This window comes from Cervus canadensis, chromosome 6 (assembly GCF_019320065.1).
Source record: "Cervus canadensis isolate Bull #8, Minnesota chromosome 6, ASM1932006v1, whole genome shotgun sequence".
In the NCBI taxonomy this organism is placed as follows: domain Eukaryota; kingdom Metazoa; phylum Chordata; class Mammalia; order Artiodactyla; family Cervidae; genus Cervus; species Cervus canadensis.
In genome coordinates, this window is record NC_057391.1 from 41,334,094 (window position 1) to 41,356,490 (window position 22,397).

At 38.6% G+C, this 22,397-nt stretch overlaps 1 protein-coding gene across 4 annotated transcripts in view; it reads left to right on the forward strand.

Moving 5' to 3' along the window:
- GNG2 (G protein subunit gamma 2) overlaps positions 1-21,274 on the forward strand; it is a 122,870-nt gene extending 101,596 nt beyond the window's left edge. For all 4 annotated transcript variants that reach the window (XM_043471673.1, XM_043471674.1, XM_043471675.1 and 1 more), the window contains 2 exons: positions 1,243-1,356; positions 18,862-21,274. In XM_043471673.1, the coding sequence (XP_043327608.1) occupies positions 1,270-1,356; positions 18,862-18,990 (216 nt within the window). In that variant the 5' untranslated portion in view covers positions 1,243-1,269 and the 3' untranslated portion in view covers positions 18,991-21,274. The remainder of the gene's footprint in view (positions 1-1,242; positions 1,357-18,861) is intronic.
- Positions 21,275-22,397: the final 1,123 nt, after the last annotated feature.

A 22,397-nucleotide genomic window follows, 5' to 3' on the forward strand; every position in this document is an offset into this window, starting at 1 on the left:
CTAATTACTTATATTGTCTTGAAGAACTAGATATCAAGAAATAGAAACCAAAAAAAATAATTTGTAGACTTTTGCTTTTTTGGTAATTAAATAAAAATTGTTTCCTGATTTTCATGAATATGTAAAAACCTATGTACTGAATTTATTATGGATTATTTTTCTTTCTATAGGTTTTCTATGTGACTTCTTTCCTTTTTGAAATTGTAGCTTGAGCCTACTTTATCCCTAAATAAAAATATTCCCCAAAGCTAGTGGAAGTCATGGTTTTTAATATAATATCTTCCGAACAAGACTCAACTGGTATTGACTAAAGCAGTGTTTAATGCTTCTCATTTATGGGGTCATGCACTCTAGTTAAATTGCAGCTCTCAGACATTGCTTCAGTGACCTAAAGGGCAAATTTACAGTCCAGAAATAGCATATGACACCTTGACATGGAGGAAGACCTGATCAAAATATGGGGGAAGTGGGCACTGAAAATAAAATAGGATACTTTCTGAGGTGATTGGCAAGAATAAAGTGAGATGGGAGGGGTCAAGAAATAATTAGAAGAGAAATGAAATTCGGATAGGATTTGAAGGGGGTGGGCGGCAAGGATGGAAAGAGATCTGGCAGAGCCAGAGACAAAGAAATTATCTTACCATCTACATAGGTACAGAACTCCACTCTCTAAAACAATATCTAACAATAGCAGTACCCAATAAATAACAACAATAATTATGCATACTGTCACCCTTACTGTTTTGAATTTATTTCATAAATTTATTTCATAAATTCAGTTCAGTCGCTCAGTCATGTCAGACTCTTTGCGACCCCATGGACTGCAGCATGCCAGGCTTCCCTGTCCATCACCAACTCCGGGAGCTTGCTCAAACTCATGTCCATTGAGTCGGTGATGCCATCCAACCATCTCATCCTCTGTTGTCCCCTTCTGTAATAAATTTCATAAATTAAGATAAATTTGATAACTTGCTTTCTTCATGTGGCAGTTCTTCTTAGCTGATTTAATGATTCCCCCTGAAGAAAGAATGGAAGGGGGAGAGATAGGGAGGAAGAAAAGCAATCCTCATCTCTCTGGTCTGCTTGCCCCTCAGACACAGTGCTGGATTGGGGATGTAGATGGCTGGAGAAGCCTGGCCTGACTGCAGTCATTCTTTTGGGATCTCCCAGTTATGGTGAACCCACACATTTGGCAGCTGGTGATTTCTCTGATGTATTTTTCCTTCTTGTTTTCTTTCCTAGTGTATCTGAAACCCGCCCAGCGTTCCAATGGCCAGCAACAACACCGCCAGCATAGCACAAGCCAGGAAACTGGTAGAACAACTGAAGATGGAAGCCAACATCGATAGGATAAAGGTAAGGATGGTGTCACCCACAGGCTCAGCTGGCCTTGTCATGACTTGTAGCCAGGTGTCATTTGACTATTCTATCAAGAGCGATGAAACCAGAGATGGTGGGAGAGAAACTTAATAGTTAGGCAAAAGTTCATTTTCTAATGTGCCTTTGCCCTCTCTGGAATATTCCAGAATAAAATGATAGTATAAATTAAAACTAGTTCACTGAGTAACTTCAAAGCAGAATTTAGGTTCATGGCTGAATTCTAGCCAAAGGATTTGGAGAACCCACAAAACATAGCAATCGACCAGTTCACTTCTCTGACCTTGTAAAGAAGTCCTTCTCACTTGGGTTTAATTTTTTCTATCCTGATGTATGTTCTAACTTTTAGTGTCTATCTTTAGGTCTAGTCCTTCTATCCACCATTTTTATTTTTACTTTTTTTCTCTTTTATACCCTTGGATTTTTTTCTTCAGAACACAAAAACCACACATGGTCTCGCTGAGAAGTCAAACAGCGTAAAGGTTTCATGGAAGTTAATAATCTACTTATTTCTTTCTCTCACTCCCCAGATCTAACCTGATAGCTTTGCCTTAAGTTGGACCTAACATATTGAGCCAGGACTTTAAATAGAAATCTTTTGTTGGCAGATTTTCAATGTAAATTAACCCACATAGATAGCTACCACAGGTAGTAAATTTTTTGTCAACTATCAAAGCTTCACTTCCTCAGAAGACCTGAGCATCTTATGACATGGAACTCAGCAGCGTATTTCATTTTACTAAAATTGGAACATTTTTCCAAATGCCTTTTTTAAACTGAAAGATTTGTCCATACCTGCCTTAGGAACCTGAACAATCCAGCCCTCCTTTGGAATGTGCTTCTAGAGCAAGGGTCAATAAATTATGGCTCATGAGCCAAATCCAGCCCACTGTCTGTTTTTGTCAATAAAGCTTTATTAGCACACAGCCCCTTATACTCATTTACATCTTGTCTGTGGCTCCTTTGATGCTACAACAGCAGGGTAGAATAGTTGTAACAGATAACACTTGGCTCAGAAAGCCCAAAACTTTTACTCTCTGGCCTTTTAGAGAAAAACTTTGCTGAACCCTGGTCTAGAGGAGTGATTCTCAGCCCACCTGTACATTCAAATCACCCAGGGAATTCTATAAAAAGAACCATTTCTAAGACCACAGTATAGACCAGTTAAATTAGAATCTATGATTCAGACAACAGTAATTTTTTTTTTTAACATTATCAGTTAGTTTTAATGTATAGCTAAGGTAGAGAACCATGGTCCCATGGGAAGAGGTTTGCTCCTTAGAACTCCCATCAGGTCTGTGCTAGAGTCTGAAGGGAGAGCTTATTTTCCTCCATAGGTAAGCTGAGCAAATAACCATAGACATTTTCCCATCTATCCTTAATCTCCTTTATAAAATTTGAATCCTGGAAATGAGCCACAAAATATAAACAGCTTCTTTCTTGCAATTGCTTTAATTCTTCTTTATTTATAATGTGATAAAGGGCCCTTAACATCTATTTTGCACCTTCACTACCTTCCTCTTCTCCATTTTCCCCTTGACCTGTTCTTTTTTATTTCCTTTCTTAAAAAATATCGTGTGGCAAGTGGGCATAGTACCTGTTGGGAGGAGTGAGGTCACGCAAAGATTGTGGCACCAAAAAGAGTCATTCAGTTCTTTTTTTTTTTTCCTGCTATTAGATGTTCTGTGTGTGGGCCTCTGGAAGATGCCACTTTGCCTTTTGGGGTGGCCCAGTGAAGATGAAAGTGTTTGCCAAGCCCCAGTATGGTTGGCATTTTCTGGTACAACTCAGCATCCCCAGGCCCAAGTCCTGAGGCAGGAGGTGATGGTGTAGGTGGTATGAGAAGCTGACAGTGGGAAGAACAGGGCAGAAACAGACCTTTTCAGCCGTAGGTCAGACCATCATCACCTCTCACCTGAACTCCTAACTGCACAGTGCACTTAGCTGACCTCTACAATCCCTTCTCAACCCCAGTCCATCCCCACCATCACTTATCCTCCATGTGGTTGCCAAAGACCACTTGCTTCAAGAAAAGCTCATTAGGTTCCTTTCCTGCTGAACATATTTTCATGACTCCTATCACCTTGAACTTGAAGTTCAAACTCTTCAGCAGAGTGTGTGTAAGGTCCTTCTGACCCCTGCCCCTCTTTTCAGCTTCGGTCCCTTCCCCTCACCCCCATGCCATATTGAACCATTCTTAATTTCCTTGATGGGAATTTCAAATGGCTGGAACATTCAGTCTCCTCCTCTTTGCATTTCTCCTTTCCCAACTCCCCTGACTCCTTGAAGACTCAGTCATTAGATCCTTTAAGATGTTTTACCAGACTTTCATCATAAGAGTGGATTTTTGCTATTTTTATGTTATTTATTCCTTTATCCAATACATATTTTAGTGAGAGCTTTCTAAATTGCCAGGCCCTGTTAGGTCTTAGAGATATAGAGCTAGATAAAGATGAAGAAATGATTCTTGCTCTCAAGGATCTCCTAGTCTAATAAAGGGTTACCAAAAAAAAAATGAACAAGACCTATTACTGATACAAGTTAAGACATCCAAAAAGCATAATTACCAAGTGTCATCAGAATGAAGCCAATACCTCACCCTGATTACCTTGGTATACTACTTGTGAAGAGACCAAATAAATCAGTATCTCTTTGAGACATAAAGCATTGGCCTAATAAACTGAACAATAAGTGATTGCCTTCCTCGCTGATTGTAACTTTCAGATCTCTCAATTCCTCTTGACATCATTGGACCTAAAATTGTTGGAAATAACAGCGGCAGCCTATATTTCAGCATTTGTTCTGCACATCAGAGCCAGGCAGGCATGCTATGGTGAAGTGTCAGGTTATTTTTAGTTTAGCTCTTGGTATAAAACTGTCACTGGTTTAGGACTAGTTTATCTGCCTTTCGGAGTCCCTTTCAGGGTTTTGAGCGTTCAGGTTTCTCCACCTACTTTCCATGCCTGATCCTGTCAGCAAGAAGGAGCTTCTCTCTGAAGATCCCAGGTTTGTGATTTTTGGAATCACAGCAGTGGCCTCTTCAAGCTGTAAAGGCTGCAGTGGCTTGATGTCCCTCTAGCAGAGCCTAGTGTAGCTGAGACAATAGGGAACAAGGAGAAGGGAGCACAGCTGACACTGGGGGTGTCCAGGGTCCCTTCTGCAAGGAGTGGCCTTATCCCTCCTGTGGCCTCCAGAATATCCTTGGCTGCCTGGAGTAGCCTTACCATGAGAGGGTCTGAAGAGCATATTCCTTTTTAAGCCTTCTTGTTTGCTATCCCTTTGTATCACAGATCCTGAGAGATTTGGGCTAATGAACCCATTATCTGTTCATAAGCCTCAGGCATATATAAATTATACTCCCAGCCTCTCTGTGTTTCTTTGTTAGCATTTCATTCAAGGACAGAAAGGAAAGAGAAGCCAAGGAAAGCTGGGATGGGCTCTGGGGAAAGGGGCAGAGAGAGGTTTTGGAGACTGTGAGACTCAGATGTATGAAACAACAAGATATGCTGCTGTTGACAAGGGCCAGTAAAAGAAAGCTTGTCCTGAGAGTGCAAGTCAAGAGAGCACGTGTGAAAGCAAAGGACGGTAAGACTCCAGTGAATCTGTTTATTCGTCACTATATTAGGACTCTGGGTTTCTAATAATAGCAACCTAACCACAAGCTGGCTTAAGCAGAAAGAAGGGATTGATGATAAAAGATACAAGGCGTCTCAGAATCTGAGAGCAGAAATGTAGCTGAGTGAGCATGGGGAGTCAGAACCGGGAGCAGTCAGAACTGGAGCCAGCAGGAACTGTGGGTGCTCTGGGATGTCTCTGCTTCTCTCAGCCTCTTTCCTTTCCCGGGAGGAATAGATTTCTCAGCTGCCTGTTGCATGTGGTGGACACAAGATGGCTGCCCACAACTCCCAGGATCACACATCACACTTTCAGCTCCATGAAGAAAGAGGTAGACTCATGTCATCCCTTTTAGTCTCACTTCCTAGAGTGGTACATTTGTTCTACCAAGGATGAGCCATCTGCAGCTTCAATCAACTAATGCTCAAATTAAAGGACATTGCACAAACATGGCTCCTAGGAACCCACCCACCCGTAAGCGTGGGAAGGGTAGTTAAGGAGGGGTGAGAATCATCATAAGCTAAAAGGAAGACCTTTAATGCATGGCATTGTTGGCATCATGAATAATATACATGTAAGTGCAAAAGAAAGCCAAGGCCAGGAGCATGGGTGAAATGATTGCTTCTTAACTGATTGGATGCTTCTTATATTGGCCTAACATATAAATGCCAAAGTTATTTCTCATTTCTCCCAAATGGTTCCAATAGACCTTTGCAACTGGCGCTCTTCACTGTCTAAAGAATATGCCGTGCAGAGTACCATCTCTCTGGTTATTCTGAATCCCTCAGTGAGAACACCCTTCCCCTTATTCTTTTTCTATGTGTTGTTATTGTTCAGTTGCTCAGTCATGCCCAACTCTTTGCAACCCCATGGACTGCAGCATGCCAGGCTTCCCTGTTCTTCACCCTTTGCTGGAGCTTGCTCAAACTTATGTCTGTTGAGTCAGTGATATCATCCAACCATCTTGTCCTCTGTCGTCCCCTTCTCCTCCTTCAATCTTTCCCAGCATCAGGGTCTTTTCTATTCTTTTCCTATTTATTGTTGACTAAATGTTTGTGTCCCTCCCCATATTCATACATTAAAATCCTAACACCCAATGTGGCAGTATTTGGAGATGGGGCCTTTTGGAAGTGATAAGGTCATGCAGGCAGAGCCTCAGGAATGGAATTAGTGCCCATATAAAGAGGCTCAGCAAGCTCCCTGGCCCTTTCCACCTTGTGAGGATATAACAAGAAGATAGGTATCTATGAACTAGAAATCAAGACCCAACAGACACTGAATCTGCCGGCACCTTGATCTTAGACTTTCCAGCCTCCAAAACTGTTTTTTACAATCCACCTGGTTTTGGAATTTTATTAGAGCAGCCCAAATGGAATGGGACAGTATCAGAATCTTACTCCTCTATTACAGGTCAGCTTAAATCCCCACTTGTTCACGAATCTTTTCCATTCTGATCCTACTTATTAGTCAGTTTACTAAATAATTTTACCTTCATCAGATAAACTACACAGTCCTCAACATCAAAGACCTTATTGTCTACTTCTTGATGATGAGATAGGCAGGCAATGAAAAAACACTTTTTTTTAGTGGATAGCTTTAAGTTCATATCCTAAGTGTGTCATATAACAAGACATTAAGAACTGTATTTTGGATGACATTTCCAATTACATTTATGGTTTGGGAAATTCCAAGCATGATGTCACTGGCCAAATAAAACTCATCATAATAGGAGAAAGTTCAGTAAAATGCCAAAAAGAAGGGCAGAATTGATCATTTTAAAATAGGTAAATTGCTTTATGTCAAGTATATGAATATAAGTAGCCAGTATTTATAGTATACCTTCTTTGTGAAAACAGCTCAATATAAAAAGAACAGACTGATTTTCATAACTGACAAAGTTGTGTAATTGTTGAACCAAATATAAATGTTTCTAATAAGTAAATCATCTTTCTGACAATTGACTCATAATACATTGGAACTGAACTTCAGGGAAAGTTGTTCTGAGACACAAGTCAGTTAGACATCCTGCTTCATTTAGACAGGGGACAGATATCCTAGGTTTGGGACTTTTCAAATACTTCTCCAGTGTTTGAATCAAAAGTTTTAACATCTCTTCCCTAAAATTCTTGCATTCAGTTTATTAGGAAGAGTAAGTTTCAACCTTACATATAAGCCAAACTGAGACTATTTTCAGGGTTAACAAAATAGGTACAGTATGTCTGGAACTTATAGAAGAAAAGGCTGTGTTCAAAGATACCCAGTTTTAATTCATTTGATTTGCTGAAAGTGGAACAAAAATTTTAAATTGAACCCAGGCATATGTTAATAATTGAGCATAAAACTTCATTTTTATGAGGGTTGATACAATTTTCAAAATTCAGTAGATGTTTGTTAAGCACCAAGTATATTCTTAGCCTTGTGCATTATACGTGGGAGCTAGAGAAGCAGTACTGCTAAACCTTGATAATTCAAAATCCCTAGAAAATGAATTTTTCTGAATAACCTAGTTTTCAGGCCAGAGGAAGCTCTTCCTTCTTCAAAATATAACAACTTTGGATAATTTTGAATGTCTTTTTTTTTAACTAAATTGAGTAAATTAAATATCATGTACTTTTCTTGATGACTGTTTTGAAAATTAATTCTTCTATTTCCTTTTTTAAAAAAATCCTATTGATGTGTATCATCAGTTTAATATCACCTTGGACAAACAGGGAGGGCAAGATTATTTAGAATATTTACACTGTATTTTACAAATTTAAAATGCTAGGTATTTCTTCATACAATTTTACTTTCTCTAACATCACAATCAAAGTTTGATCTTGGGTGCTTTCCACGGTCATAATGGAGAGCTCCTTTAGACTCACCTTTGACCACCAGCAGTGATGTGGGCCCCCTGGTGATACGGGACATCATGGTGGCATGCTGCTTTCCATTTCTGGCATTCCTAATGTTGCTCAGCATACCAACTGTTGTGTTTTCAGTTTAATTCCAAGGCACAGGAAAAAGTACAGACATTTCTTCTGCATTTACTAAGGATCAAACTAGATGTTTAAATTTTCCCTTACTTGAATTACATATTGATAATTCAATGAATGATGAAGCCTTTACTGTAGCCAACAGCTTTTGACCTGAATAAAAACATCTTTCTAAACAAGTGCAGGTCAGTTTCTCTAATGTGAAAATTTTATGATCTCTTCGAGGGGTGTTACAGTTTCTTTTGCCTTCAGCTGTCTTGCCAGGCTTGTGACAGGCAGTGTTCAAAGTTCAGAATAACTTCCCGTTCTAAGTTTCCATCCCAGTGTGATCTTTGAAGTCCTTTTAGGAGTCAGTTTGAAACTGTCAATCCTGGATGGCTCCAGTAGTGCAGGCAACACAACTGAAGGAGTGATTGAATGATTGATGCCCTTAACACATAGGCAGCTGTCCGTGGGCACAGGCAGTGATGACCCATCAGTGAGTTGCAAGCATTTTGCAGCGTTAATTTTAAAGTGTGTTTCAGGATGTAATGAAGATGGAGTTTACTTAAGCCTTATTTACAGTTTAAATTCTCGGGTCTGGTTTTTATTCTTACTGACAACTTCTACTACTCAGAGCTGTAAAGGTGTCTGCCTAGAGTAGATTCCTGTTTTTCAGAGCCCAAGATTATAATTTGGTGGTTTTTATTGGAACTGCTTAGAGCCCCCCTTCCCTTTCTCACTGATTCTCAGCCCCAGTCCAGTTGGGTGAAGTGGCTGGGTAGCTGGGTTTCAGCAGCTGTCAATCTAGGGAGATGCTTGCTCTTATCAAAAGTAAATTCCCTCATTGCATAAGAGATCTCATCTCCCTTATCAGGGACATGCTCCAGCAGTTTGCTGCTCATTCTGAATAACCAGTTTTGATTCTTTATTTCATCATTTCCATCATCATTCAAGTATAGTGTTATTTGTACTTCTTAAATAAAATTTAAATTTCTTCTCTTGAACCCCTCATTTCCTGCTCTAGCAACTGCCTCATTTGTTTGCTCTGCTTTGAAGCTTAACTTCTTGAGAAAGTTATTCATACTCAGTATTTCTAATTTCTCTTTTCTTTAGAAAAAATATTTTTACTCTGGAAATAACCTCAAAGGTACAGAAGAGTTTCAAGTACAATGCAAAGAGTTTTGTTTTCCCCTGAGCCATTTGAGAAGAGTTGTCAACAGGTGCCTGTTACCTCTGGATACTTTAACATTTCCTATAAGTATAACCATTCTTTTCCATAGTCATAATATAATCATTATGTACAATTAACATTTATACATTTATACATCACCACCTTCTACTTCTCAAACCCCACTGAAATATTTCAGATCATCCCAATAATGTCCCTTTTAGCAAAAGAACCCAGTTCCAAATCATGGGTTGTATGTAACTATCAGGCACAGTTCCTTAGATGTCCTGACTCTTAGGACATTGACAGTTTTAAAGATTATAGGCCATTATTTATAGAGTGTCGCTCAATTTCAGTTTGCCTCGTGTTTCTTTATGATTTAATTAAAGTAATAGAAATTTGACATTAATATCAGAGAACTGGTAGGATATCCATCACACTGCTTCCTTCTGTCAGTGATACATGATTTCAAATTGTCACTTACTGGTGGTGTTAACTTTAATTATTTGATTAAGGTGGTGTCTTCCAAGTTTCTCCATACAAAGATATTTTTTTCTTTGTAGTTTACCCTGCTGTACTTTTCATTTTCTTGTAAAACAGACTCTCATCTAACATCCTCTATAGCTATTTATAATGTTTTATTTTCTGTTCTCTCCATCCTTCTACTCAAATACTACATAAACAATTTGATTATGTTGTACATTGGTATGGTTTGACTCATGGTTCTTCTTTTGGGTATTGAGTTACTTGAAACTGTGAATTTGTAGTTTTTATCAAATTTGGAAATTTTCAGTTATTATGTCTTCAATTATTTTTTCTCTCCTTTCGTCCACACACTACATTTCTCCTCTCCTTCATAGATTCCAGTCATATGATTATTAGGCTGCCTGAAGTTGTCCCCTAGCTCAGTGGTCTCCGTTTGTTTGTTTGTTTTCCGTCTGTTTTCTCCGTGCACTTCACTTTGGAGAGTTCCTGTTACTGTCTTCATTATTATCTTTTCTTCTGCAATGTCCAATTGGTGCTAATTCCATCCAGTGTGCTTTTTATCTCTAAAAATTTGATTTGGGCCTTTTTAACATCTTCCATGTCTGTTTTAATCATGTTTTGCTTTCCTCTATTTCCTTGGTCATGTAGACAATATTTACAATAGCTATTTTAATAGCATCCTTATCTATTTATTTTAGCGTCTATGTCAATTCTTCATCTTTTTCTCCTCAATGGGATTAATTAATTTGTATTAATTTTTTCCTCATTATGGGATATGTTTTTCTCCTACTTATTTGTATGCCTGGATTTTTTATTAGATTCCAGAATTTGTGATTTTATTTATTTATTTATTTATTTTGGTGGCATACTGAAAGTTTTTGTAGTCTTTAAATATTTAGAGGTTTTGTTCTGTGGTCCAGTTAAATAACTCGGAAACATTTTGATCTGTTCTTTTAAACTTTGATAGGTGGGTCCACCTCAGCCTTTAGTCAAGGCCTACTTGGCACCACTACTGAAGATGCCCTTTCTAAGACTCGTCAATCCCCTATGTGTATGAGATCTTTCTACTCTGTCCAGTAGAGACACAAACTACTCCAGCCCTGTGTGATCACCAGGGACTACTTCACTTGACCCTTTCTGAAATTCATTTCATAGTCTCAAGCAGTTTTCTCCCACATATGTGCTGACCAGTATTCAGCTAAAGACTCTAAAGAAATCCTTTGGAGGCCTCCAGAGTGCGTGCATGCTTTCTCCCTCTCTCCCTCTCTCCCTCTCTCCTTCTCTCCCTCTCTCCCTCTCTCCCTCTCTCCCTCTCTCCCTCTCTTTTCTCCCTCTCTCCCTCTCTCCCTCTCTCCCTCTCTCCCTCTCTCTCTCTCTCTCGTGTGTGTGTGTGTGTGTGTGTGTGTGTAGGTTTATCTTCTCTGTCGCTCCCTCATCAACTCAAGGAGGTTTCTGAAATCGGTTTGGGTAGCCCTCCCTGTGCTGTGGCCTAGAAATCTTTTCAAGCAGTAAGCTGGGACATTGGGCTTATCTTGCCTCCCTTCTCTCCGGGATAACTGTCCTGTGCTGCCTACTGTCTAATGTTTTAAAACACATTAGTTCATTTTTTTTCCAGCTTTTAAGTTAAAGCAGGAGGGTTTAATTGGTCCCTGTTCCTCCATCATAGTCAAAATTGGAAGTCTAGAATGCTACATTAGTTCCACAAGGACAGGAATCTATTTTGTCCCCTAATTATTTCAACTTTCCAGAACTGTGACTGGCATGTTAGGTACTCAGTAAATATTATTTGAATGGAGTATTTGTTGATTAAGATTATATTTGAGAATTTTTTCAGCAATTATTTGAGTCTTTCCTATGTGCTGGCACTGATGACATAGTGGTGAATAAAATAGATATGATTCCTACCTTCAAAGAGCTGAATGCCTGAAGGGAAATATCAAACATCAAATAAACAAGCAAGACTTGTAATTATAAATTGTGGTAAGTGTTTTTCCATGAAGGAAAAGAGTGGGGAGACAGAATAGGTGAGGAAGGTGATGACCTCATCATTATCGGATAAGATCATCAGTCAAGACTGCAAAGAGGCAATATTTCAACTGACTTCTGAAGGGAGAGGAGGAGCCAGCCTGGTGAGGAGATGGGGAGAAGAATGTTCCAGGGACTTGTATGTGTGAAGCTTCGAGGCAGAAAAGAACTTGGAGCTTTCACAGAATTAGAGGAGACCAGTATGGGAGGGGAAGACGCTACAACGTGAAATTGGAGAGATGGCAAAAGTAGGCAGGACCCACAGGCTGTTTTTGTGATGTCTTGGCTTTCTACAAAGTACAATGAGAAGCTCTTGAAAGTTTTAAATAGGGAGTAATATGAGCCAGTTTATATTTAAAACTATTTTTCTAGCTGCAGTATGGAGAATACTACTCCTGGCACCGTTGTAAAAGAGAAGTTATTTACAGCTGAGAGTCTTAAAATTTTCTGTGCCCCTAAGCTTGTTTGACTGTCTGCTGAAGCATATGGTCTCCTTCTCAGAATAATGTTTTTAAATTACAAAGGAAATGAATTCTATTAAAATATAGTTCATCAGAATATTTTTAGGAAAACTTTTGTGATACAGTTAAATATATATATTTCTTTATTAACTTATTATGTAGGATATAAGAGTGGGTATGTACTTACAAAATGAAAACATAAAATGTTGATATATCTATGCTAACTAACATGATGGAAAACATCTGATTTTTATTGGTGACTAAACCACAGACACTGTTAATGCTACTTGTATTGTCTACATCTATAATGGAAAGAAATGTTAGATTTCCATTTGAGATTGGTGAAAATAACTATGTCATTTTTTTTTATCTTTGAACTTCACAGACCACACCCTGAATTCAGTTCATCAAGCCCATCTTAATCCATTTGAGCTACTGTAATAGAATGCCATACACTAGGTGGCTTATGAACCACAGAAATTTATTCCTCACAGTTCTGGAGGCTAGAAGTCTAAGATCAAGGTGCCATAGATGTGACATCTAGTAAGAGTCTGTTTCCTGGTTCATAGAAGACCATCTTCTCTCTATGACCTAACGTGGGTAAAGGGGCAAGGGAGTTTTCTGGGGTCTCTTTTTATAAGAGTACTAATTCCATTCATGAAGGCTCTACTCTTATGACCTAAAAATGAAAATGAAAGTCGCTCAGTCGTGTCTGACTCTTTGCAACCCCATGGACTGTAGCCTGCCAGGATCCTCTGTCCATGGGATTCTCCAGGCCAGAGTACTGGAATGGGTAGCCTATCCCTTCTCCAGGGGATCTTCCCAACCCAGGAATCAAAAGTGAACCAGGGTCTCTTGCATTGCAGGTGGATTCTTTACCTGCTGAGCTATCAGGGAAGCCCCTCATGACCTAATCACCTGCCAAAGGCCCCATCTCCAAACACCATCACATTGGGGATTAGATTTCAACATGAATTAGGGGTGTGGAGAGGAGACACAAACATTCAGTCTATAAAAGATCCCTTGGAAATTTTTAGTTAAGAGATTATTTCAGTCATTGTGGAAAAGAAGATAGAGGCTTGGACTAAGGCATTTGCAGAAGAGGTGACAATAAGGGGACAAATTTGAGATGTTTCTGTGGGAGCATCCCTATACAGTGTGAATGTACTCAATGGCTTTGGTAGGAGAGCTGGATTTGGCATGAACACAAGTCACATCTTTCCTCAAGGTGTGCTGGCAGCTGTCACCTTGGTAGGAGGGTAGGGTTGGAGGTGAGGGGAATAAGACCAGGGCAAGGGAGAAGCCAGGGCTTCCCGCCTGCTCACTGGCTGTCACTGCCCTAATGGGGGTGCAGGCAGGTCCCAAGTTGCTGGGGCAGAAGCTCTGAGGGTCAGGTCCAAGCAGGCTCTATTCCCTTGAAGTGTGAACTCTTCCCTATCCCAGAACCAGCACCCTTGGGAGCAGTGCTGGAGCAAGAGGGGCCCATCTGGGCTCTGGACGTCTGTCAGGGCACAAGCTGCAGTGGTCCAGCCTCAGAGTTCAAGGCTGCTTCTGAGGCACAGCCTCTGAGAGTGCCAGGAATGGCTGCCTCCGCCCTGCTCACACAGTGCTTCTGGTCAGAACCAGAAGCGTCTTAGAGCAGAGTTTTCTGCCATGCAGCCCTCACTCCAGCATAGAGCTATGACATGAATTAAGCAGGGCTGGAACATTCACTCAGCTCAAGCTGGGGTGCTCTGGGGCGGTCATGGAAAACCAACCAGCCACCAATGCAATTTCAATCAGCCCTCTCCACTCTGCTTCAGGAAAAAGTGAGTGCGTACATGCATTCCTCCCAAGTAGACGGAGTCTGGGCTTCCCACAGCACTCATGTTAGTCCTCCCAGTCCTCCAGTCTGTCAAGGGAGCTTGTCTTCACTGAGCCAGACCTCGGGACTCGTGCCTGCATTATGTAGCTTGAACCATTTACTCCCCAGGGAGAATCTCTACCCCTGTAATCTCCCTTTTCTTCTGAGACCCCTGCCTGAGCCACAGGTCCTGACCTGATTGCTTCTCTTCCCTTCCTACCCAATTCTGTGTAGATCTTTCTTTCAGCCTTGGTTGTATAGGAGACTTTGCCAGTTTCCAGTTAGTTTTCAGTGCCAGATGTAAATGTATTTTTGATGTGTTTGTGGTGGGAGATAAGTTCCAGGTCCACCTACTCTGCATCTTGATCATCTCTAAAATTTAAGATATTTTAGTAGGAACAATCAACAGAACAGAAAAGAGAGAGGTTACCTAAAGTTATTGGGGAAATCTTCACGGAAGAACTAGGCCTAGGAATGTGAAATGTGAAAGAATCTCTATGAGAAATGTTAGCAGAGATGGTTAGAAAGCCAGAAGATTTGCCAGGCAGGCTATTGCTGTAACTCATTGAAAGGTAAGGATAAAGGATACTACTAAGAGTTAGAAAGAAAGAGTATTCCTAAAAATTAAGTCAAGAACTCTAAGACATGACTCTGGTACTCACAAGCTGGGAGAACTAGGGCAAACACTAACCTAATGAAACCAGCTTCACATATTAAAAGTGAGGATAATAATAATAGCTTGTGACCTATAGTGTTGTTTTAAGGATTAAATAAAATCCTGTGTGTAAAGTAACATGTATCAAGGGCAGATAAATATTAGCCATTGTTCTAATTACTGCTAGGATTCTGACATTGTATTAGACCATCACCCACAGGAGACTGCAATCTAGTTGAGGAAACATGATAAAACACATAATATATTTTCAGAAGGAAATTGTTTAGAATCAAGTGTTCAAATACAAGATCTGAGCAACTCTAAGCTATTAACACATTATTGACCAGAGACATATTAATTCATCTTTTGTTATCCAGATGTTATAGACCAGAGATGTTTCAGTATTCCCTTACATAACACAATGCAGAGTACTAACCACTATACAATCACGGCTTCCCTTACATAACAAATCACCAGCCACAGGCATTAGTTTCTGCAAAAATTACTCTGTCAATAATATGTTAAATTTTGCCCAGTATAGTGTTTTCTGTACCATAAAAAGACTGAAAATTCCTGCTGCACATTTGTATGTGAGCATTGCAAATGAGTAGAGACACTGCTGTATCTCTTGTTAACAAGGAAGTTTTAGATATTACTGTTGTCTAGTCTCTGCTGCTTGCATAATAATGACTATGACTCAAACAATTAAAAAACCAAAACAATAAAAGTAATTGAGATTCTAAAAGTCTGTTCTTTGCTTTCATTTAGAAGAGCTAAGACAAGAACAGGCTGTTTCCTTTCATTCTGTCATAATAGCATTTCAAAAAGATGCACAAAGAATTTCAATTGACCTTTGGAACTAGCCCTGCATTTGAGTAGTTTGTATGTAAAAGGCTGTTTGAGTTGTTTGTATATAGATGGCTGTGGCTTAATGGCTAAACATTAATGTTCAGATTCTTTTTCTGCAGCATACTTTGCTATATGACACTGAACCATTCCTGCAATGTGTTGAGCCTAAATTTTTAATCTATAAAAGGAGGATAATAGATCAGTAGAGAAAACTTAATATCTGTAACAAAATAGAAACACAATAAAAATACTTTAATAATCAATGTAATGCCTATTAAAGAGTGAGGATTTAAGCCAAAAGTTATAACAAAAGACAAAGAAATTTATTATATAATGATGTATGGGTCAATTTACTAAAAGGATACAACAATTTTAAATATATATATGCATCCAAAATCAGAGTGCCTAAATACATTAAGCACATATTAACAGAACTAAACGGAGGAACAGATAATATAATCATAGTTGGAAACTTTAATACTTTACTCTCAACAATGGGAAGATCATCCAGACAGAAAATCAGTAAGGAAATGTTGAACTTGAACTCTACTTTAGACCAAGTGAACCTAAAACCTATATAGGACGTTACATCCAACAGCTTCAGAATATACATTCTTCTTAAGTGCACACAGAACATTCTCTTGGATAGGTCAAATGACAGATCATAAAACAAGTCTTGGCAAATTTAAGAAGGTTGAAATCATGCCAAGAATCTTTTCCAATCACAGCTGTATGAAACTAAAAATCAGTAACAGGAATAAAACTGGAAAGTTCACCAATATGCAGAAATTTAAAAACACACTTGTAAACAGTGAGCCAATGGGTCAAAGAAGAAATAAAAAGAAAAGTTAAAAGGTACCCTGAAACAAATTAAAAAAAAAAAAAAAAAGGAAACACAACATATCAAAACATATGGGATGCAGCAAAAACAGTTCTAAGAGGAAAGTTTATAGTGATAAACACCTGTGTTAAGAAAAAAATTTTTAAAGGTATCAAATAAACAACCTAACTTTATACCTCAAGTAACTAGGAACCAATTTTAAGCACAAAGTTCGTGAAAGGAAGCAAAAACAAAGATCAAAGCAGAAATAAATGAAATAAAGACCAGAAGGACAAAAGTCAGCAGAGCTAAGAGCTATTTTTTGGAAAAGTTAAACAAAATTGACAAACCTTTAGCTAGACTAAGGAAAGAAAAAAAAAAAAGAAAACTCAAGTAAAACTGGAAATGAAAGAAAAGACATTATAACTGGTATCACAGAAATACAAAGGATCATAAGAGACTGCTGCTGCTGCTGCTGCTAAGTTGCTTCTGTCCTGTCTGACTCTGATGAATCATTAAATGCAACAAATTGGATAATCTAAAAGACATGGATAAGTTTCTAGAAACATGTAACTTACCAAGACCGAATCATTAAAAAAAGAAATAGAAAATCTGAACAGACCAATTACCAGTAAGGAGATTGAATCAGTAATCAAAAATTCTCACCAAAGAAAATCTCAGAACTAGATGACTTTCCTGGTGAATTCTACCAAACATTTAAAAAATTAATGCCAATTCTTCTAAAACTCTTCCAAAAAACTGAAGAGGAGAGAACACTTCCAAATTAATTTTACAAGCTCAGCATTACCCTGATAGAAAAGCCACTTAAGGACACTATAAGAAAACTGTAAGCTGATATCCCTAATGAATATGAATGCTAAAATTCTCAACAAAAATATTAGCAAACCAAATTCAACAGCATATTATGTGCTAAATCACATTAGTAGAATGAAAAATAAAAATCACATGAGCATCTCATTAGATACAAGAGAAAATTTAACAAAATACAACATCCTTTCATGTTAATAACTATCAATAAATTGGGAATAGAAGGAATGCATCTCAACATAATAAAGTCCATATATATCAAGCCCACAGCTGACATCATATTCAATGGTAGAAGATTAAAAGTTTTTCTTGTAAGATCAGAAGCAAGACAAGGTTACCCACTCTCATGACTCTATTTAGCATAGTACTGGAGGTCCTAACCGGAATAACCAGGAAGGAAAAAATAAATAAAAGGTATTGAAACTAAAACCAAAAAAGTAAAATTGTCTCTGTTTGCAGATGATGATCTTATATAGAGGAATCCTAATAATGTCACCCCCTCAAGAAAAAAAGAAAAAAAAAAACCTGCTAGAACTAATAAATGAACTCAGTAGCAGAATAAAAAAATCAACATACAAAAATCAGTTGTGTTTAAGACTTTGATGGCAAACTATGCATTGGTTCTTGAAGCCTCTGCCTCAAAATGACTCATATCACTTCTGCTTATGTCTCATTGAGCAAGTCTGATGCCTCGGTTGGGTATGTATAACCCACATGTAGGAGGGGCAATGAATCTTTTCAGAAATAACCCTGTCTCCCCACTCTTAGAAAGGACTATCTTCCAGTAGTCACTTTGAGTTGCTGTTGTAGTAGTCCACTGATGTGGGAAGATGTTTGTATTGATTTCTAGAGCAAGTATATTACGTCTTGTAAGAGACTAACTCTTGACTTTATGGTTTTTGACCCCCAGATGGCATTCTCTGGGTACATCATCATCCACCTAGGCCCAAGATGCAGTTACAAATGACTTGTAATTTATTTCCTCATATTAAATTCCCCTTCAGTAGTGAAAATTTGCCACTATCAAAGCTCATCAAAGGAAGGTACTCCAGAAGACATTCAACAAGGAGCTACAGAAATGTTGTGAGAAATGACAGCAACACTGAGATCACTGACCAGCCTCCCAGGGGAATTCCTTAAAGCATGTGATGCTTGGTTGAAGTAACACATAGAATATGTGTCATAAATTACATATAATATTATCATATATATAAAGTTACGTGAGTACATATATAATACCTCTCATGTATTTGTTAAAAAGAAATCAACATGGCTTTAGGCATCCCTAGCTCAATTTCTGAAGCAGAGAGCTACAACTACAGAATGATAATAATGGATAGCCTGTGTGAAAAGCTTATAGTGTTCTAGGCACTAAATGATTTATGTGGTTTACCTCATTAGCCCTTGCAGCCAGGGCTGGGACTGAGATGAGGGAAGCAGGCTCCTGCCTGTGGCACGGAATTTAAGGAGATGCCCGGACAAACACAAGGTTGATGCTTGCTTGACCCTGACCATGAATGCCTCCTTCAGTTTACTCCCAGTGCCTCACTCACCTCACCCTAATCCCGGACCTGCTTATAGCAACCCTGTGAGGTCAAGGTCATTAACTCCCTTCTTCACAGATGAGGAAACAGTGGCTTTTGAGGATGAGTACCTTGCTTCACTTGAACCCAGGCAGCGTGTACACCCAAGTCTGAGCCTTGACTCCGTGAACCTGCATCAGTGCCTTAGTTGACGACTCATCTAAAGTTTTGGTTGTTTTTGTCGTCTTTTCCAGGTGTCCAAGGCAGCTGCAGACTTGATGGCCTACTGTGAAGCGCATGCCAAGGAAGATCCCCTCCTGACACCTGTTCCGGCTTCAGAAAACCCATTTAGGGAGAAGAAGTTTTTCTGTGCTATCCTTTAAGTCTTCGGGAGGAACCTGAGGAGCCTCGGGGCTCCAGGGACACTGATGTAGAGTTTTTAGCAAAGTGGGCGCCTTTCTAGTCCACAGCATTTAAAGAGAGGGAGGAGAACCATCCTGGAGTCTCCAGGCTTATGCATGTTTAAAGAACTGGTCCCCTTTATGAGTATGAAAGCTGATCCACACCCCAAGTTAAGAGATCTGATGTCTGGAGAACTGCCTAGAGGAGGGGAATATGTAAAGATAAAATTGATGTCATTTCTTTCCTGCTATCCCTCCCCAAACCTTATGTTTCTGCTTCATATTTAAAAAAAATAAAAATTAAAACAGACAGCTGTACTGAACTCAGATATGTATGACCTTCTTGGAATGAATATTGCCTTTAGAATACCCTTTGACAAGCTGAGTCGTCCAGTGTAGCGTGGTTCGGTTCAATGGCATTGATGTTTCGTCTTTGTTTCTTATTTTTTTCCCTTTTCCCCCACCCTTCCCTCCACCCCTCTCCATTAGAGTAGTGAAGAGATAGGCTGGATTTGTCTGTAAGACTGAACTCGAAGGATAAGCACCCAAAGGGTTTAGAGATGTTCCCCGTGGTTTATCCTCATGGTAATAACAACAACAAATGCCGGTTGTCTGTGTTCTTTTATCACTATTCCTAACATTTGTACATGATAGCTTTGATTCTGCAAGTAAAAGTAAATCATGTGTTGTGACTGGTGCTTACATATATTTGTGACAGTTTTTGAGTAATACTGCATGAAAATGTCCCCATGTTACATCCATTCAGAAGTTTTGTTGTTTTACTATAAAGTTTGGAAAAAGAATAAAAGAGAAATAAAGCTAGGGAGGACAAGACTCAGTATCTTGAAAACTGAGATGACTTCAGAGCCTTAGCCATTCCTAAAATACCTCCTAGTTAACAAAGGCGTCAGTGCTTCTTCAATGTATTTTACAGAATCCAAAGCATTTTGATTTGATCCAGGATCCAGGGCAGCACACGTTGCAACAAGCAACAGAAGCAAGGATTCACCTTGAGTTGGGAAGTGCTGTGGTCACAGAGTCAGAGCAAATTCCCTTTTTCCCTGAGTCGCCAAAATTCTAGAGTGAAGGAAGGCTTTCTGTGCTCTTCTTAACAAGAAAAAACATGGCCCTCATTTGTTCAAGTATCAAGAAGTAACCCTTGACTCCAAATCAAATCCACTCTCAGAATCCAGCGAGGAAGGGTCAGGTGCCACCCCAAGCAGCTCCACCAGAAACAGTTCTGGCTCTTTTTTCCACTGAGATAGCCTTTGTTTTTCACCTAAATTCTCAATAGAGTCTTTTCTTTGTGTTTATTCTCCGCTTTGTTGGTTAGAGCCTCTCTGCCTTTGTTTACAACTTCCTTGCGGCTCTAGCTCTCTCTTCCCAAGAGATGTGTTGAAAGTGATTTTTTTCTTTGTGGCTCCATCCTCCACCAGTAATGGGAAACTTGGAAGTCTTTCTCACTTTTTTCAGTGTTGTTCCTAGGCAGATGAGGGCTCTCTTACAACTCTTTTTATTTTGAAATTCCAAAAGACGATTTCTGAATTAATTTTATTCTCTTTCCATTCTCTTCCTCCCATTAAAAAAAAGTGGGGGAGGGCAAGGAAGGAAAAAAAGAAAATAAAAATCTGCCCAGGGACAGATTTTGAAAGAAACTTGATAAATACTTTGCTTAGCTTCTTGTATGGGCATGAGGGTAAAACAATACATAAATTCAATTAAAACTCATATCTTGCGGGGAGAATATTAAGACATTGTGAAATTCATGAATGCACTCCTGTAACCAGATACTTCTGTTCAAACTTGGATTTTGTTACAGTCAGTGGGACTCTGATGAAGATTTAGTGGGGGAAAAACCCTGGCAGAGTATTTATTAAACTACAGTATTGTACTATTGGCTTACTAATGCTATAGAATCAACTAAAACCCAACCACATTTTTAAAACAAGCCAAAATATGAATTGAATATGTGATCACATAAAAAAAACAAGTGTGAATAAAGCACTCTGTGGTGGTGATTAAGGCATCATTTTAAGACCCTGATGCTTTTCATAATCCACACCATTTATTTTTCTCAGAAGGAGTCTCTATATTTTCATGTAAAGCTGGATCTTTGGAGCAGTGAAAATGGAATTAATACTCATAGGAAAACAGCTCTGTTAATTAAAATTTAAGGAAGTGTCAAACTGCATGTGACCTTGTTTATCAAAGAAAGAAGGCAGAAAATACACAGGTATTTTGAAATTAAGTTTAAGAAAAATGTTTGGCTCATTCATAATTTCATGTCCTACAAAAGGGAATTATAATCCCAGAGTTTTTATATGAGTTTTGACTTATTGGTATTTTTACTTGTTAAGGGGGAAATAATCTTTTGATTACTTATGCCTCTAATGAGTTTTAATTCTTTTAGAAATTTAACAATCATTTTCACCAGCATAATTTTATCTTAAGGGGTGACTAATAGGAAAGCTTAGCTTAATTAGTCAAGGCCCTAATTTATGTATATAATATACTGAGTAGTAATGAAAATCTGCCATGAAATTCATTAAACAGTAATAATAACCCTCTACTTAGAATGCAAACTCTATTAAGGAAAAAACCAATCTTGTATCATCCTCAGTATTAAATCTGCTTTCTTCTTTTTTTCTTTTAACTTTAAACCAAGTGCTATTTAAGTCAGAGCTTGTGAATAAGTACTTTGAACTGAGGCTAACTTTGCTCATAATATTTGAAAGAGATTGCTTACCAAGGAAAAATTTAAAACCATTTCTCCGTACACTTAAAATCACAAAAAGAATTTTGAGAAATCAAGCATGCTGTCTTATGGGATTTTTTGTACTTTTTTTTTAAAATATTTGCTTCTAGCTGCTCCTGGCAATGGTGACTTATTATACATATACATTAACGTTTTTCCAGCCCTAGAACTGTTCACATTTTTTCCTATATAAGATCTAAGGAGTGTATCTTTCAAAGAGAGAGAAATACAGAAATGTTAAAGCAGAAAAACCTGAATGTGATGTGTACACTTTCATCCCCCATAGACAATGTATTTGTTTTAATAAATGGAATTTTCAGATTCATTTCCATATGCAGTTGATTTTATTGTGAAAGCCTGTGGACCACCTCACACAGTGATTCTATAGTTAATTTGGGAAGGATGATAACACATAACAAGATGGATAAGGAAATAGAAATCCATGGATTTTCTTTAGGGTTTTGTTAATAAAGGCACCCAAGGAGGGAAAAACTCACATGAGGCTCTTGGAAAGCCTTTCTCTCAGGGAATAGTGCCCAGGGACAGAGAAAGGATACAGGGAAAAGTCCAATCTGGCAGGCCGGACCATGAAGACAGATGAGCTGCATTTACACTTGAATATCCTATGGGTATG